The following is an 18,142-nucleotide window of genomic DNA, read 5'->3' as shown; positions in this document are numbered from 1 at the left end:
GACATTCATTCCGGCAATTCTGCTTAATGTAGTTGAGCCCCTGTGGGTGTTCACTGTTCAAATGTGTAATATAATGCACCTATATTTTTCACACGTGGGTCTTGTGAAACTTTTTCATGGAATAATAAAATTGAAAACGAAAACTTGTAAATACCACTGCCGCTGAAGCTGCTCTATCCACTGCCGCTGAAGCTGCCCACTGCTGCTGAAGCTGCCCACTGCCGCCGGAAATGGTAAACGGGGACGGCTCAAGCCTCAACCAAATGGAAAAAACTTAAAAGTTAAATGAAATCAGTAATCACGTATCAGATATTTGCTTGTGTGCGTTCATAAAGAGTTAAAGTCTTAAAGATTTAGGGTTTTTAAAGTTTTTTACCTTTGTTATAAGTTATTTTTTAAATTTCAATAAAAAAAATTATTTGAAAATTAAATTTTTAATATAGTTTTTTTTATGAAGAACCCAAAGAACCCAAAGAACCCAACCCGAAGAACCTGAAAAACCCAAGAACCCAAGAACCCGTTAAAGGAAAAGAACCCAATTTTTTTTTTTTGAAGAACTCGGTTCTTCATGGAAGAACCCAGTTCTTCTGGGTTCGTCTGGGAAGAACCCGTACCCGAATCCGGTACTTGGGTGCGGGAACACGGGACGGGTTCGAGAACCCCACCCCCGGGTGCGGGTACCCATGCAACATATATATATATATATATATTAAAAATTATATATTTCTTACACAAATTCTCATTAATGATACAAATTCATTGATATCAAACATAGATCTTCATCTAGATGTAAGTTTTACTGTTTACAAAGTAAGTTAGTAACTAAGTCACCTGACACGGGGATTCGGGACACGTAGGATTCGGGATTCGTGGTGTCGGATTCGGGACACGCTGACCCCCCGGAACAGGACACGTTATATATTATTTTATTAAATATATATATATATATATATATATATATATATATATATATATATATATATATATATATATATATATAATATATTTAAAAATATATATATATATATATATATATTAAAAATTAGATATTATCATATTTCTTACACAAATTTTAATTAATGATACAAATTTATTGATTTCAAACATAGATCTTCATCTATAGCTATTAGCATGCATAGTACATACAAAATTCAAATAAATGTCAGTGGTACTAGTCACATAAATGATAAATCTATTAAAAATTTAAATCATGATTCATAATTCATAACTGAAAGACAACTTACAACTACAAGATAATAAGATAAACACACTGACAACTGTAGTTTTCTCATTAAGTCATCAAATCAAAATGTGTTACATAGGTAGTGTTGGTGCAATGCCAATGGCAAATAGAAATAGAAAATATAAAACAACTACAGGTATACAAGCCTCAAGGCATCAATCAGCATCAGAATCAGCATCACTGTCCCCATCATCATGGTCCCCACTGCTCTCCTCTACATCCTCCTCCTCCCCTGTATCCATAGTCGCCTTTGCATCTGCTGGTATGGAGGCTGACCCCTCTAAGTCATCAAATCTAACAGGCTCTAGCACTGGATCATTGAGATCCATGTTGGCCAATGCCAACTCAACAATGGTTTCCAGACCCATATCATCAGGAACAGTGTTACTTGGGAGCGGGAGCGAAAGCGGGGAGCGGGAGCGAAAACGGGAGCGGGAGCGACATATTCAGAAGCTCTTGGTTTGGTGCTCTTGATTAAATACGAGTTCCATACCCTAATACATGACAAAATTCAATGGAAACATTGCAATCCCCCAATCCTAAAATCCTGAAAAACTGACAAGTCTGCTGGATTTTGAATGAAATCTAAAATTCTACTTTCTCCATATGAAATCCAATGAGGCCGTAACCACTCTCAAACATCCTGAGTCATTTCATGGTAATGTTAAAAATTTAAGTAAAAGGATGAAAATGAAGATTAAGGAGAATGTCACTTTTACTTTAAGAATTTAACATTACCATGAATAGCATATCAATACTAGGGCCTAGACTTGATTATGAAGCTGCCAAAATGCTCTACTCCTTGCTGCAACAGCACAAATCACTTACCAAATGAAAATATTAATGAGCAAACACGCCCTTTTCATACCCGCGCTGAGCTTAGCGAGTCCTGGAAACCGGACACGTGTCCTAAAATCGCGACACGCCCCTGAAAATCGCGACACGACGTGTCCAGTGATTTGGACACGAATCCGGACCGAATCGTGTCGGATTCGCCGGATTCGGGATTCGCAGGGGGTTTAGGACGAATCCAGTTTCCTAGGTTAGTAACAATATAGCATGCATAGTACATACAAAATTCAAATACATGTCACATAAATGATAAATCAATGAATCATAAATTCTAAATTCATAAATGATAAATCATAATACATATTCAATTCATCAATGATCCAATAGGAGAAAGACAAGATAGTAAGATAAAGACATTGACAGCTGTAGTTTTCTCATTAAGTCATCAAAATCAAAATGTGTTACATAGGTAGTGCAATGCCAATGGCAAATAGAAATAGAAAATACAAAACAACTACAGGTATACAAGCCTCAAGGCAGTAGGTAGCCCATGACTCATGAGTCATCAATCCTCATAGTCATCATCAGAATCAACATCACTGTCCTCATCATCATGGTCACCACTGCTCTCCTCTGCATCCTCCTCCTCCCCTGTATCCATAGTCGTCTCTGCATCTGCTGGTGTGGAGGATGACCCCTCTACAGTATCACCATCATCAAATCTAACAGGCTCTAGCACTGGATCATTGAGATCCATGTTGGCCAATGCCAACTCAACACTGCTGTCCAAACCCATATCATCAGGAAAGACATCCCACATATTTGTCTTTCCCTTCAACCACTCTTCCCTCTGCCTATAAATAAGACGAAGGTTGGTGTGCACATACACCATTGTCTCTGCCCTAGATTGCTCAAGCCTGCTCTTCTTAACACTATACAAATTCCCATATGTGCTCCAACTCCTCTCGCAACAAGAGGATGAAGTCACCTGAGAGAGGAATCTCATGGCTAACTGCTGTAGAGGAGGGCTTGTTGCCCCATGATTTGCCCACCAAGAATAGGGCTTCTTAGCCCCCTGTCTCTAATCACATCATATCTTGCAAATCGACCAGTGCTAGTGGAAAACTCTGCAAAGGCATCCTCCACCTCATCAAGCAATGCTTTATCCTGAAAAACCCGCCTGAATGAATCTTTCCTCCCTTGTGAGATTTCACCATCCATGTGAGGAGGGAATTTGCGGGAAGGACCACCATTCAGCCACTCATGGCTGTAGTATTTTGGGTTCAATGAGTTAGCCAAATAATGTAAAGGTGTGCAATTCTTGCCCCATCTGCTGACAAGAATATCCTGTATAGTACCACAGAAGGCCTCTGGTGATGTCTCATACTCGGGGCACTCACTTTGTAGAATAATGCTCCTCACAGACTCAATCATGGAATCCCATTCCTGATAAACCTTTCCTAGGATGGGTTTGTCTGTATCTGCAAATCGAAGCAAATAAATGATAGGGTCCATGATTTGAATAATTAGATCTACCCTCTCCCACCAAGCATCATCTAGCACTGTGTCCTTCACTCTTTTAGAGGCTAGTTGATCTGTCTTTCTCCAAAAAGACCAAAACTCTAAAATAACCATGGCCCCAAGAGCGGTCTTGACCTCCCTCAACCTCTTCAACATGATGAATGAAGAGGCAAACTGTGTATCAACGATCTTCAACAATGATAGATTGCTATACTCCTTGTAGATAGTGAGGGCATTTGTTTGATTTTGCACAAAGTTACGGATATGCCGTGCATCCTCAATAATGTTACCAATCCAAAGCACATCAAAAGCAATGGATTTCAGTGCTAAGTTCAATGAATGAACAATGCAAGGTGTCCAAAACACTTGTGGATATTTAGCTTCCACAATCATGCCAACAGCCTTGCAAACAAGTGCATTATCTGTAATGATTTGCACACAAGAATCAACACCTATATCTTCAATGACTTTAATAAACAACTCACCCATAAATTGTGCATCCTTGTATTCTCCAAGTGTATCCACTGCTTTCAAGAAAACTGGACCATTCAAGGAAGACACCATGAAGTTGATGAGTGGGTGTCGTACTGGATTTGTCCATCCATCAGAAACAATGCTAACCCCAGATATTGGCCATGATGCTTTAATAGGCTCAAGCATTTTTTGCACCTCTTTTTTGACCTTCATCAACAATGTGGTTCTAAGCTTCTCTGAACCAGGAGGCACATACCATGATGGAGATCCGTTAGTTAGAGCTCGGCACATCTCAGTAAATAGAGGTGAGCGTGTAACATTAAAGGATATGAAGTTTTGATGGAAAAAAAGGCAATGGTGAGATCAAGCTCTTCCTATTTCTCTTTTTGAAAAATCTTGTCCATTGGACCAAGTGAAATTGCCTTTCTTTTTGCTGCTTGTCCCCCAATAGAACTCTCAAATGGAAATTTGGTAGTGCCTTTCCTCAAAAATGGAAGGGGGTCATCATTCTTGGTTTTTTTTTTGATTTTGTAGCCACATTTGCCATACCAACGGTGAACTATTTTTCCATTTCTTTCTTTTTTTATAAAGAAACTTGTGTACACGCTTCAACTCCACAACTTGGTAAAGCCAAAAGATGGCCTTTCACACGGTAATATGTGTTTATGAAAGTATTATGGCAAAAGTTGCATCTCCAATTCACACTGTCTCCTCCCTTCCCCTTGCTGCTTGGCCCATCCTCTCTTGTGACATATTTCCATAAGGGATATTTCTCAATGTTACCTTTAGGAGGAAGTCTTCCCTCAACATTACTTGCAACAAACTCTGATGATATTGGGGGAGGAGGGGCATCTCCAATGGGGACATTCTTCCCCTTCTTTTGCCCCCTACCTGCTGCCCTTGATTGAGCCATGAATACTGTAAAAAAATAAACAAAACATGCACAAATTTGTAAAAGAAATGCATATACAAACTGCTGTAATACAAATGCAAAAAATAGAGAGGAAATGCACTTACCTGTTGCTTGAATCTCCTTGAAAATGCTCCAAACCCTTGGCTTCTTGCTCCAAACTCCTCACAGCAAACCCACGGCTCAACTATCGCAAAAGAAATGACAACAAATGAGGGAAAAAAGAGTCATTTCCGCTCTTTGTTGGCTGCGCCTGTCCCAAAATTCTGGATTCACGATGTGTCCGATCAGGACACGATCTAGATTCGATCGTGTCCCAATCGGACACGACATGTCACGAAATTCGGACACGATTTAGGTCGAATCATACCGGATTTGTCGGATTCAGACACGTGGCCCTTTAAAAGCGAATCCGGTTTTAGAGCTTTTTTCATGACCCTAATAAAAATTGTACCCGTCACTCGAACAAAATCTTGACTTGACATGGGAAGCTTTTTCTATCATATTGTAATGATTAGAGGGCGATATTGATGAAGAAGATGCCAATATAGGCAATGATTTTGATGATATGTAGGTAGTTGTTGTAGCATGATTTTTTTTTGGATGCCAAAAACCATCTAGAGCCTATTTGTTGATGTATTTTTCGTTTAGATATGGATTCATATGGATGCACATGAATATATATGTGTTTCTTTAAAATTTGAATATTTTATGTATGTTTTGGTCAACCAGTTTTTTTTTTTAATTAATTAATTTATTCTTTCTTTCTTTTTATTGGCTCTAGTCTGGTTTCGACTGGTTCTCAGTGTGGGGGAATCCATTGGTGCGGTCAACAGTTTTATTCTGATAACATTTATGTTGAATGAGAATCTTTAATCAAGAATTTCCGTTGTCAATTGTGAATTGACGATAGCAAATGTTTGAGTATGAAATTGAAGTTTGAATGGTTTGAATGATGAATGTCATCGACAAACAAATACGAATTATTGCCGATTTACATAAATTTAGTTCTCTTAACTACTTTATTTTTAATTCTTTTCGTACATGCTAAATAAAACATTTACACCCTTGATATAATCCCATCTCCAGTTCAAAAATGACATACTTGTACCTATATCCATGTGCCCCAGAAACTTAGATTGAAATTCCAATTTCCGGGAAACCTTTTTTTATTCTTTGTGTGATTTCTCTAAGAAAAGCAAATTTCGCCTGAGTATGGTTGGTAGAGCTCTAAAAGATGATTTTGCCTTTTGAAATAGTAAATGTTTTTATTAAACAAAGAATGAGATTAATCAACTTATATATTTTAGAGAGCTACTTGAGAAATGGTTTTGGTCACTCTTCTCAAACGAATTTCAAGCAATATGTTTATAATATACATATTGTACTTCCACATCTATCCTACCTGGTAACACTACTTTGACCAAAAACTTTAATTTTCTGAGTTGCTTAGTGATTAAAATAGTGATGAAGACTTCGAGATTGCCTCGATTTAATACTATGTAACACTTTTCATCATTCTCATAGGCATCCTTCAAATTTTTTGTCATTTTTTGAAATCAGAAGCTTTATTGTTAGAAAAATCGTTTGAGGTTTTGTACTTAAATAGAGGATACTTGAATTCAGGTCCTTGAAACTCGTACTCTTAATCAGTGTTATTGGAACTGGACCGGAATTTGTGGAACTGATCGGTGCGACCGGTTTGACCCCCAAACTGGTCCAGTCAGAGGCTTCGAACCAGAAAAGGTGGTTCAGTACTGAACCAGCCTTTTTACACCAGAGCCAATTCGGTACCAAACTAGCCTTTTTTACATTGGACCAGTTGGTTCCATACAATGTGACCAAGGATGTTCCAAATGCAAATTTTAAAAATAAAAAAGCAACAATTTTTGAGTGGGGCAGCCTAATATTCAAGCCTAGAGCCACTCTATTGTTATGCAATAATGGTAATGTTAAAGTCTTAAAGCACTTAAATTTTTAACATTACCATTAAATGTTATAGGATGTTTGAGAGGAATTCTAAACTCATTGGATTTCATATGGAAAAAGTACAATTTTAGATCCCACTCAAAATCCAACACACTAAATAGTTTATAGGATTTTAGGATTGGGGTGATTGCAATGTTTTCATTGGATTTTGTCATGTAGGAGGGCATGGTACTAGCATTTAATCAAGAGCATCAAGCTCTCTATGTACCTTGATGTTAGTGGCATTGATTGTTGAACTCCTCTGTGATGACCCTAGGAAAAATGTACCCATCACTCAAATAAAATCTTAACTTGACATGTTAATCTTTTTCTATCCTATTTTAATGTTTAGAGGTTGATATTGATGATAAATATCCCAATATAGGCAGTGATTTTGTTGCTATGTAGGTATTTGTTGTAGCATGTATTTTTTGGATGCTAGAGGCCATCTAGAGCCTAGTTGTTGATGCAGTTTTTCTTCAAAGATGGATTGCACTCGAAGCTATTTTGGTTATATGCACCCTTACATGCTATATAAATGAGAACTTTTGCATTGTGTATAAATGGTTTGGATTCATATGGATGCACACGAATATATATGTTTTTCTTCAAAATTTGAGTATTTTATTTATTTTTTGCTTGAACGGTTTTTTGGTGTAGTTTTTGTACTGGTTCTGGTCCATTTCTGTCAGGTACTTGGTTCTGATAGCATTGCTTTTAATTTTTAAAAGCGTTCATGGAGAGCTTTTGTTTTAAGGAGCATGCCACATATTCTATTTGAATGTTTAACTATGAGATAAGGCAATACAAATTATTTTTTCACAAATTTGCCTTTCATTTTTTGACGGAATTAATCAGTTCGCATTGCATATATTTATCTTTCTTTCTGTTTTTTATATTATCCAAAGACATGGTGACTTGCTCAATAATAACTTTTGTGTTAAAATACTTTGCCATATGTGCAGCATATCTAGATTACCATCATTTACCATACAAAATTGTCGAGGTTAATCCCATCAGTAAGAAGGAAATTAAATGGTCTGATTACAAGAAGGTGCCAATATTGATGGTGGATGGAAAGCAACTAAATGATTCATCAGGTTTGCATGACTCTCTTCCTTTGTTTCGTAGAGGAACAACTTTCGAGATGGTATCTGATTGATAGTATTCCATGTGCTAAATCTTGAAGTGGAAAAAAGTAGTCTCATGCATGTTAATTTTATGTATTTTCTTTCTTTTTTCCCTTCTTCCTTTGTACTGAATATCCTTTTGTGTTAATTTTATAGTACTATACCTGTTTGGCCTTTTTGGTCATTTATTGGACAAAAATATAATAATATTATCCTATTTTTGTTGCACATCTTTTGTTTTTCTTACAGAGGTGGCATGACTTGGTAGCTTTGGAATGCTAATTTTTCTTTCCATAATGATTTCAGCAATAATTAACCAGTTGGATAGTCAAATCCATCCTAACAAAGGAAGATTGCCAACAGATGCAGAAGAGGAAGAAAAATGGCGCAGGTAAGATCCTGTTCCCAATTTTCAATTTTGATATTTTCTAGAGGTTTAAGATATAATTTATTTATCATTCTACACTGCGTATCATATACTGAGTATAATATTTTTGGTTAGCGTATGTTTTCTTAAGCAATTTTTATGCACTGTAGGTTCTTGTCTAGGAATTCCTATTGAATTTTTGTTGCAGAGATGATCCATTAGAAACTTTAAGTTCAATATATATCATAATTTCATAGCCATATAATTGGAATTTCTTCATTTCATATTTATCCATATCTAGAGGCAAAAAAACCTTTATTATCATCATAGTTTGAGGCCAAGAAGTAACAAATTTGAGTTTCTAAATTTGATTCGTCATAAATATTTAGGAGGTAATTTTTTATTACAATCTGCTGGGTATCTCATATTGGATATTTTTTATTATTAGATCCCAAATATGCTAAATATCATCTTTTTGTTTGCTTTTATTTGTTCAACAAATGTTTATGCTCTATGGCTCGTTGTTTAGAGAAGTCCAGTTGAAGTTTTTTCTCGCAAAGAACATTCACAATCTATTGGAGAATTTCATAGCCACATGTACAGACGTCCTTCACTTCATGGATATAATATAACCATATCTAGACATAAACTCTTGACGTTTGTCATAAAAATGTTTTGAGACTAAATTTAGCATATTTGTTTGACATTTTTTGTCGTGCTGATTTGTAATTGCTTTGCTTGGCATTGTCATAAAATCTGGGGTAGATTTTGTCCCAAAATCTACTTTTTGAAATTGAAATATTACTGTTGCTAGCTCCAATAATGTCCAAATATGCAATTAACCATGCGCTAATAAAGCTGAAATACATATTGTAGTAGTAAGTGTGAAAATTCCTGAATCTAATACATCAGAAACCCCTACTGCAATCACTGGTTTACAATCTCCTACTTGTTCTTTACATTAACAAGTTATTTAATTGCATAAACATCGAAGTAAACACTATTGCAACCTTCACAAATATACAGATCATGCACTGAAATAAACTGAGACAATAACACAAGGGACACTGTTATTTTTGGATAATCGTCCCTGGAAAAACCCAATTCGGGAAAACCGGTGCAACATATAGAGGGTTTGTATTATTAAGCAGATTCGTGAATACAACTAGGGTGCCAGAAATGGCTCACCCAATAGAGAATATCCTCGACAGTAGTACCTCTATCCGGAGACAGATATTCCGGCAAATCAGCAACCAGATGATCAAACCCCACAACGACTCCAACTGTTCCTTATGCTGGACAGTGAACGCTGCTCCAAGCATCGCTCTGGAACTGCATCACCCTCTCCCGGCCCAGGATATGCTGATTTGCTCCTAGTCTGCTCCACATAATCTCTCCCAACGCTGCCCCTGAGGCCCACTGTCAGCCTCTACGACCTATGCGTCACCTGCCTCAGCCTTCTGCGTCAGCACTTCGGCCTTTGCGTGCGCTGTCTCTCCCGGCACTGCGCTACCGCTCTGCTATGTATTCTTCAATCTCGGATGAAAATTCCTTGCTGAATTGCCCCTCACTACAACTTTGATCACTAACTCAATTTCCTCAGCAAACCTTGCCCCAAAAAATCGAATTCTATGATCTCTTGGTCGACCAGCAACCAAATTGCCCCCACTTGTGCTAAACGTTTTAGTATAAAAAGAGGTGGCTTGTTAGTCATTTGAGCAACATACATTTTCTCTTGTGATCTCTTCCTCTCCGCTCGTTTGGGTCTTAGTGGAAGGAAGAGTCACTAAGAGTATACGCTGCCATAGAATGAGTGCCCTAAGCATCTACGCTACCCTAACATGAAACTATGGAAGATCATGGAGAAGCATCTACGCTGCCCTAATAGAGAATCCTATACGCTGTCATGTTATGGAAAAATGGAAGCCTAATATGCTGTTATGGAAGCCTAACCTATACGTTGTCATGTTATGGAAGCCTAACCTATACGTTGTCATGTTATGGAAGCCTAAATCTAATACGCTGTTATGTGAGTCTACAACAATTCTATATACAATTTCTCGGAGGAATGACTTTAGACAAGGACAGTGTATGGATCTGCATGTATATCAGTGATATATATGTCTGCACTCTTTCATGGTTGGATGAAAGTATGTAATAAGGTGCAGTTGTATGTAATAAGTTGCAACATGGTGTAATAAGGTGGAATTGCATGTAATAAGGTACAACATGACAGTGTGATGGTGCAACATAGTGCATAGTGATGGAATGGTGCAACATAGTGCACAATGATGGGTATAACAGTATGATGGTGCAACATAGTGCACAATGATGGGTACATTAGTATGATGGCGCAACATAGTGCACAGTGATGGAATGATGCAACATAGTGCACAATGATGGGTACAACAGTGTGAATGGTGCAACATGGTGCAACACAGTGATGATGGAGATGGTGATGGTGCAGCAATGGTGCAACACAATGATGATGGACATGGTGATGGTGCAACATGGTGCAACACAGTGATGATGGACATGGTGCAGCACAGTGATGGACATGGTGATGGTGCAACACAGTGATGATGGACATGGTAATGGTGCAGCGTGGTGCAACACAGTGATGATGGACATGGTGATGGTGTAACAATGGTGCAACACAGTGATGATGGACATGGTGATGGTGCAACATGGTGCAACACAGTGACGATGGAGCAACATGGTGCAACGCAGTGATGATGGACACGGTGATGGTGCAACAATGGTGCAACACAGTGATGATGGACATGGTGATGGTGCAGCACAGTGATGATGGACATGGTGATGGTGCAGCGCAGTGATGATGGACATGGTATGATGGTGCAACACAATGATAGGTACAACAAGGTGATGGAATCACTTGTGTCCAAATCATCTACCTCATGTGACATCTTAGAGAAGATCTCTGCTCTTATTTTGATTAGTCAAGATGCTGACTTCTGATGTATATCTACTATCTCTCTCTCTGCTGAACTATTGAAGAACATAATAAGAATTGATCAAGGGTTTGTCCCTGGCTGGCGCCACATCTTGTGTCCTCTTGTCTTGGCTTGTCTTCTGCGATTTATGTTTATGTTCTATTTGCATTTACTATCATGCTAAATGTGATTGCTAATCTGGAATTGATATTGAGCTAATATGGAAAATTTAAGTAAATTTGCTATCAACATAGAACATACCTAAAATTAACATGGTATCAGAGTTGAGGTGAAGACAAAGCCCAATCAAGAATGAAAGAGCAATCACCGAAGACAGTTGGGAAAGGACAAAAGGCTCAATGGATTCCTCATCCCTCTTCAAATTCATCAAGGGTGGAAGGAAAGGCAGATGCCTTACTTACAATAAGTTCGGCCATTATGCGAAGGAGTGTCCAAATGATAGGGACACATCACTTGATGATGATAACAATCATTTTAGGGACATCTTCAATGATCGGAGGAATGACAGGTAATGCAGGTCATCAAGGAAATGACCGACTCTTCAAAGAAAGAAAGGAACTCCAAGTATGAAGAATCAAATGTTATTTCTGACAAGATAAAGCAACATTATTTTATATTGGCCCTCTCCTCCAAACTCTTTGGGAATTTGGCTTATTGATTGTAGTGCTTCAAGGCACTTCATCGGATAGAAGGGTGCTCTCTCTAATTTGTAAGAGATGGAAACAACCATGGGATTATACTTGGAGTGAATGCCACCTATCTCGGAAAGGGTGTAGGGGATGTTACCCCTCAATGGAGCGAGGGTAACTCGATTCATAAACAAGAAATCTCTTTATGTACCTGATCGCAAGAAGAACCTAGTGTCCATTTCGACAATGGAAGCCAAAGGCTTCAAGGTGGCATCCATCGATATAAAGGTACATGTTTGAAAATGAAATTTCCAAAGATGCTTTTACTCATAGGTTCAGGATTGGCAATTTGTATCAAGTTGAAAGAAGTCCATTGGGGACCATGTCAATTGACACATCTCATCTATAGCACCAGAGGTCTACTTATTATGGGGCCCTACCCAATGTGAGCCAGATGATGACAGGGATGCCAGAATTCAAGAAAAGCATGAAGGTACATGTCCGAGATGTATCGAAGGAAAATCTTACAAGGGGACCATTCCCCTCATGTAGCATGTCCATAGGTTTGGAACAACTTGAGGGGTTTGAGTTTCATGACCGAGAATCTGATGTATGCAGGTGGAAGAAAGCCCTCTATGGATTGAAGCAAAACACCCTGGGCTTAATATGAGAGGATTGATCGCTGCCTGATGAAGTTGAGATTCACTAGGAGTGAAGCTGATCCAAACCATTGCTTGAAGGTTGTGGATGATGGACCTCTTATACTGGCACCTTCGGAGGACGACCTCTTTCTGACAAGTGCAGACCCTCTCATTTGCAAAAGTAAGAGGGAGTTGGATTCCGGATTTGGAATGGTGAACTGTGAGCCCGTGACTACCTCGATGGAGCCTAACTTTCAGAAGTTATGTGGTAGGGATGGCGGACCTGATTTGGGAAATGCCTCTGAGTTGCATAAACTCATTCTAGCATTGATGTTCTTGGTGAACTCCCGTCCGGATATATGTTTTGCAATTAGCGTTGAGATCATATATGGTTGAGCCTTATTGGATTGGTGCCAAGAATTTTCTGAGATATCTTTGGGGCATAATCTCTCATGGATTGAGATACATTGCCGGAAATGTGAAGCTGCATGATTATTCGAACGCTGACTGGGCAGGCAGCGTGGAGGATTGCAAGAGCACTTCTGAGTGTTGGTTCTCTTTGGGTTCTGCTTCGATATCCTGGATGAGCAGGAAGCATAAGTCGGTTGCTTTAAGCATTTCTGAGACTAAATACATAGCTACGAGTATGACCTCATTTGAAGCTGCTTGGTTGTGGAAGCTGTTCAGTGAGCTGTTTGTATACGTGTTGGATACCACTGTGATCTTCTGTGACAACCAGAGGAGGATTCGATTGTTGAGGGATCTCGTATTCTATGATCGCTCCGAGCATATAGACATCATGTACCACTTTATCTGGGATATGGTACATCGATGAGCAAGAAGGCTCCATCACATTGGGATTGATGTGCAGGTTGCCGACATTTTGACGAAGCCCCTGGGAAGGGTCAAATTCTTGACTTTCCGAGAACGACTTGGAGTCGTTGAGAGACCCTCTTATGAGGGTCCTGTATGATGCATGCATTGAGCTCTGGGAGCTCTGGGGTGCTTGGGGTACTTCTTGGAGCGACAAGCGACCATAGGGCGACTAACCCTCCCCTAATGGTGCGCTGTGTACAGGGTGAATGGTTCAGCCTTCCCCTGTGATACCCTTGGCGACTTATGGACAAGATGAGTCATTCCCCTGTTGAGGCATCCTACCCATGCAGTCTGGGACTCATGGGAAGTACCTCTCATTTGGCCAATGAGTAGGAAAATGGGGTTAGGGACCATAGTAGTATTGATGGATGCATCATGTATCTACCGTACTCCCTATGCTAGGATGACCAACATTGATCTGGGATCAATTGGAACTGACTTCGGGTCAGTAAGAGTGATATAGCTCACTCTCTCTTGGAACTAATTTGGGATCAGTATGAGTGGTTTGAGACACTTTCTTTTGATATTGATCTGGTATCAATGAAACTGACTTCAGGTTAGTATGAGTGGTTTGAGACACTCTCTTGTGATATTGATCTGGGATCAATGAAACTGACTTCGGGTCAGTAAGAGTGATATAACTCACTTTCTTTTGGAACTGATCTAGGATCAGTAAGAGTGGTATGACACACTCTCTTCATATGGGACTGACTTTGGGTCAGTAGAGAATGGTATGAGACATTCTCGATCAATTCTTTTTTTTCATGGTTCAGCAAAACAGAGCAGAGCAGTGCAGGGCACTGATGGCGGAGATAGCACAGTCTGGTAGATGGATCAACAGATGGAGTTCTCCCCAGTTGAGAGGGAGTGTTAAAATTGGCAACTAGGGCCAAACACCATGTGGGTCATCTTATTTATGGCAACTGATATTTTTTTTGGATCCCTCTCATTGAGAAGTGTAGGATTGATCTAAAGATCATCTGATTCCAATAAGTATTCATGGAGATATGAATTTATTTGTGTCATGGGACAATTCGTTAAGGTTGGCCAACAACCAAATTGCCCCCACTTGTGCTCAACGTTTTAGTATAAAAGGAGGTGGCTTTTTAGTCATTTGGGCAACATACATTTTCTCTTGTGATCTCCTTCTCTCCACTCGTTTGGGTCTTAGTGGAAGGAAAAGTCACTAAGAGTATACACTGCCATAGAATGAGTGCCCTAAGCATCTACGCTGCCCTAACATGAAATTATGGAAGATCATGGAGAAGCATATACGCTGTCCTAATAGAGAATCCTATACGCTGTCATGTTATGGAACAATGGAAGCCTAATACGCTGTTATGGAAGCCTAACCTATACGCTGCCCTAACATGAAACTATGGAAGATCATGGAGAAGTATCTATGCTGTCCTAATAGAGAATCCTATATGCTATCATGTTATGGAAAAATGGAAGCCTAATACGCTGTTATGGAAGCCTAACCTATACGCTGTCATGTTATGGAAGCCTAAATCTAATACGCTGTCATGTGAGTCTACAACAATCCTATATACAATCTCTCGGAGGAATGACTCCAGACAAGGACAGTATATGGATCTGCATGTATCAGTGATATATATGTCCGCACTTTTTCATGGTTGGATGAAAGTATGTAATAAGGTGCAGTTGTATGTAATAAGGTGCAGCGGTATGTAATAAGTCCCAACATGGTGTAATAAGGTGCAACTGTATGTAATAAGGTGCAACTCTATGTAATAAGGTACATCATGACATTATGATGGTGCAACATAGTGCACAGTGATGGAATGGTGCAACATAGTGCACAATGATGGGTACAACAATATGATGGTGCAGCATAGTGCACAGTGATGCAATGGTGCAACATAGTGCATAATGATGGATACAACAGTATGATGGTGCAACATAGTGCACAATGATGGAATGATGCAGCATAGTGCACATTGATGGGTACAACAGTGTGAATGGTGCAACACAGTGATGATGGACATGGTGATGGTGCAACATAGTGATGATGGACATGGTGATGGTGCAGCAATTGTGCAGCACAGTGATGATGGACATGGTGATGGTGCAGCACAGTGATGATGGACATGGTGATGGTGCAACATGGTGCAACATAGTGATGATGGACATGGTGATGGTGTAGCAATGGTGCAACACAATGATGATGGACATGGTGATGGCACAACACATCACTGGACATGGTGATGGTGCAGCATGGTGCAACACAATGATGATGGATGTGGTGATGGTGCAACAATGGTGCAACACAATGATGATGGACATGGTGATGGTGCAACATGGTGCAACACAATGATGATGGACATGGTGATGGTGCAGCACAGTGATGATGGACATGGTGATGGTCAGCATGTTGCAGCACAGTGATGATGGACATGGTATGATGGTGCAACATAGTGATAGGCACAACAAGGTGATGGAATCACCTGTGTCCAAATCAGCTACCTCATGTGACATCTTCTTAGAGAAGATCTCTGCTCTTATTTTGATAAGTCAAGATGCTAACTTCTAATGTATATGTACTATCTCTCTCTGTGCTGAACTATTGAAGAACATAAGAAGAATTGATCAAGGGTTTCCCCACATTGGGATTTGTCCCTGGCTGGTGCCACATCTTGTCTCCTCTTGTCTTGGCTTGTCTTTTGCGATTTATGTTTATATTCTATCTGCATTTTACTATCATGGTAATTGTGATTGCTAATCTGGAATTGATATTGAGCTAATATGAAAAATTTAAGTAAATTTGCTATCAACATAGAACATACCTAAAATTAATAGATATAATCTTGTTAATTTTAGGCAACGATAGTATGTTCTATGCTTTAGAGCAATTTTAGTTCAATTTCTTGATTAGCCCAGTATCAATATTCAGATTGGTAATCACATCAACATGATAGTAAAATGCAGATAGAACATAAACATAAACAGTAGAAGACAAGCCAAGACAAGAGGACACAAGATGTGGCACCAGCCAGGGACAAACCCCAATGTGGGGAAACCTTTGATCAAATCTTCTTTTAGTCTTCAATAGTTCAATAGAGAGAGAGTACAATTTACAAATATGATAATTTATAATAGCAACAAAAGAGACCTAACCAGAAAAGTACCCTTGATCAAATCTTCTTTTAGTCTTCAATAGTTCAATAGAGAGAGATAGTACAATTTACAAATTTGATAATTTATAACAACAACAAAAGAGACCTAACCAGAAAAGTCAACGCTGGTCAACAAGGAAGATTTGACCCTTAGCAAATCGATCAACTTCAGTTAACTTTGGCCTCCAAACAACAAGATAAAACAACCCTCAAAACAGTGAAATTTAGCCCAGTCAAAGTTTGGTCAAACAACCCACATGCGGTTAGCCCTAGTTGCAGTGAACGTTGGTTAACAATCCACGTTTAGCCTTGATTTTTGTGCCTAGAAATGAGGCATGCCCAAACAGAGATAGCCCTCACAAAAACATAGTCAAAGGAGGTCAATGCACGTTGGTTAATGCTTGGTCAAACCGTCTAGAAATCCGGTCTCTTGAAATTTTGCTCTCCTAAAGTTTCGGAGGTGTGGAGAGAGAGAGAGGCCCAGAAATCCATACCCAATCAATGAGGGGAGAGAGAGAGAAGTGTAAAGATGAGTGTGTCCAAATGAGGCTAAGGCATCATGTATTTATAGCAAACGTTCAGGATGAATAGACGTGACTGTTGGGCTTCTGAGCCTACATAAGTTTGCTGGTTGACCTTGATAATTTGTCCATAATCAAAATAAATTCATGACTTCATTTGTACATGTCAGAATCAGATGATCCTTAGATCAATCCTACACCTCTCGGAGAGAGGAATCCAAGAAAAATATCAGCTGTCATAAATAAGATGACCCATGTGGAGTTTGGCCCTAGTTGCTAATTTTAACACTCCCTCTCAACTAGGGAGAACTTCTCTGCTAATCCATCTGCCAATCTGTACTATCTCTGCCATCAATGCATTACTCTGCTCTGCTGAACTATGAAGAGGAAGAAGTGATCGAGAATGTATTATACCATTCTCTACTGACCCGAAGTCAGTCCCAAATAAAAGAGAGTCTCATACCACTCTCACTGACCTGAAGTTAGTTCCAATCAAAAGAGAGTGTCTCATACCACTCTTACTAACCCGAAGTCGGTTCCCATTGATCCCATATCAATATCGGACATCCTAGCTCAATGTCCATCTCACACAGGACCCTCATAAGAGGGTCTCTCCACAACTCCAAGTCGTTCTCAAAAGGCCAAGAACTTGACCTTCCCAGGGGCTTTGTCAGAATATCGGCGACCTGCTCATCAGTCCCAATGTGATAGAGCCTTATTGCTCCTTGTTGTACCAAATCCTGGATAAAGTGGTACCTAATATCTATATGCTTGGAGCGATCATGAAACATGAGATTCTCTAATAATCGGATCCCACTCTAGTTGTCACAGAGGATCACGGTGGTATCCATCACATGTCTAAACAACTCACTGAAGTGCTTCCTCAACCAGACAACTTCACAAGGGGCCATACTAGCAGCTATGTATTCGGCCTCGGCATTGCTCAAGGCAACTGATT

The 18,142-nt window shown here is 39.3% G+C and overlaps 1 protein-coding gene across 1 annotated transcript in view; it reads left to right on the top strand.

Moving 5' to 3' along the window:
• LOC149177526 (Glutathione S-transferase family protein) overlaps window positions 1–18,142 on the top strand; it is a 128,688-nt gene that overhangs the window by 60,693 nt on the left and 49,853 nt on the right. Inside the window, exons 2-3 of the mRNA XM_089420157.1 lie at window positions 7,874–8,008; window positions 8,345–8,429. Of these exons, the coding sequence (XP_089276283.1) occupies window positions 7,874–8,008; window positions 8,345–8,429 (220 nt within the window). The remainder of the gene's footprint in view (window positions 1–7,873; window positions 8,009–8,344; window positions 8,430–18,142) is intronic.

The sequence above is a fragment of the Pinus tabuliformis genome, chromosome 4_1 (assembly GCF_031772625.1).
Source record: "Pinus tabuliformis cultivar Carrire ecotype Pingquan chromosome 4_1, CPIR1, whole genome shotgun sequence".
Classification (NCBI taxonomy): domain Eukaryota; kingdom Viridiplantae; phylum Streptophyta; class Pinopsida; order Pinales; family Pinaceae; genus Pinus; species Pinus tabuliformis.
The sequence above is the reverse complement of the archived record's forward strand: the minus strand, read 5'-3'. Positions and strand labels throughout refer to the sequence as shown.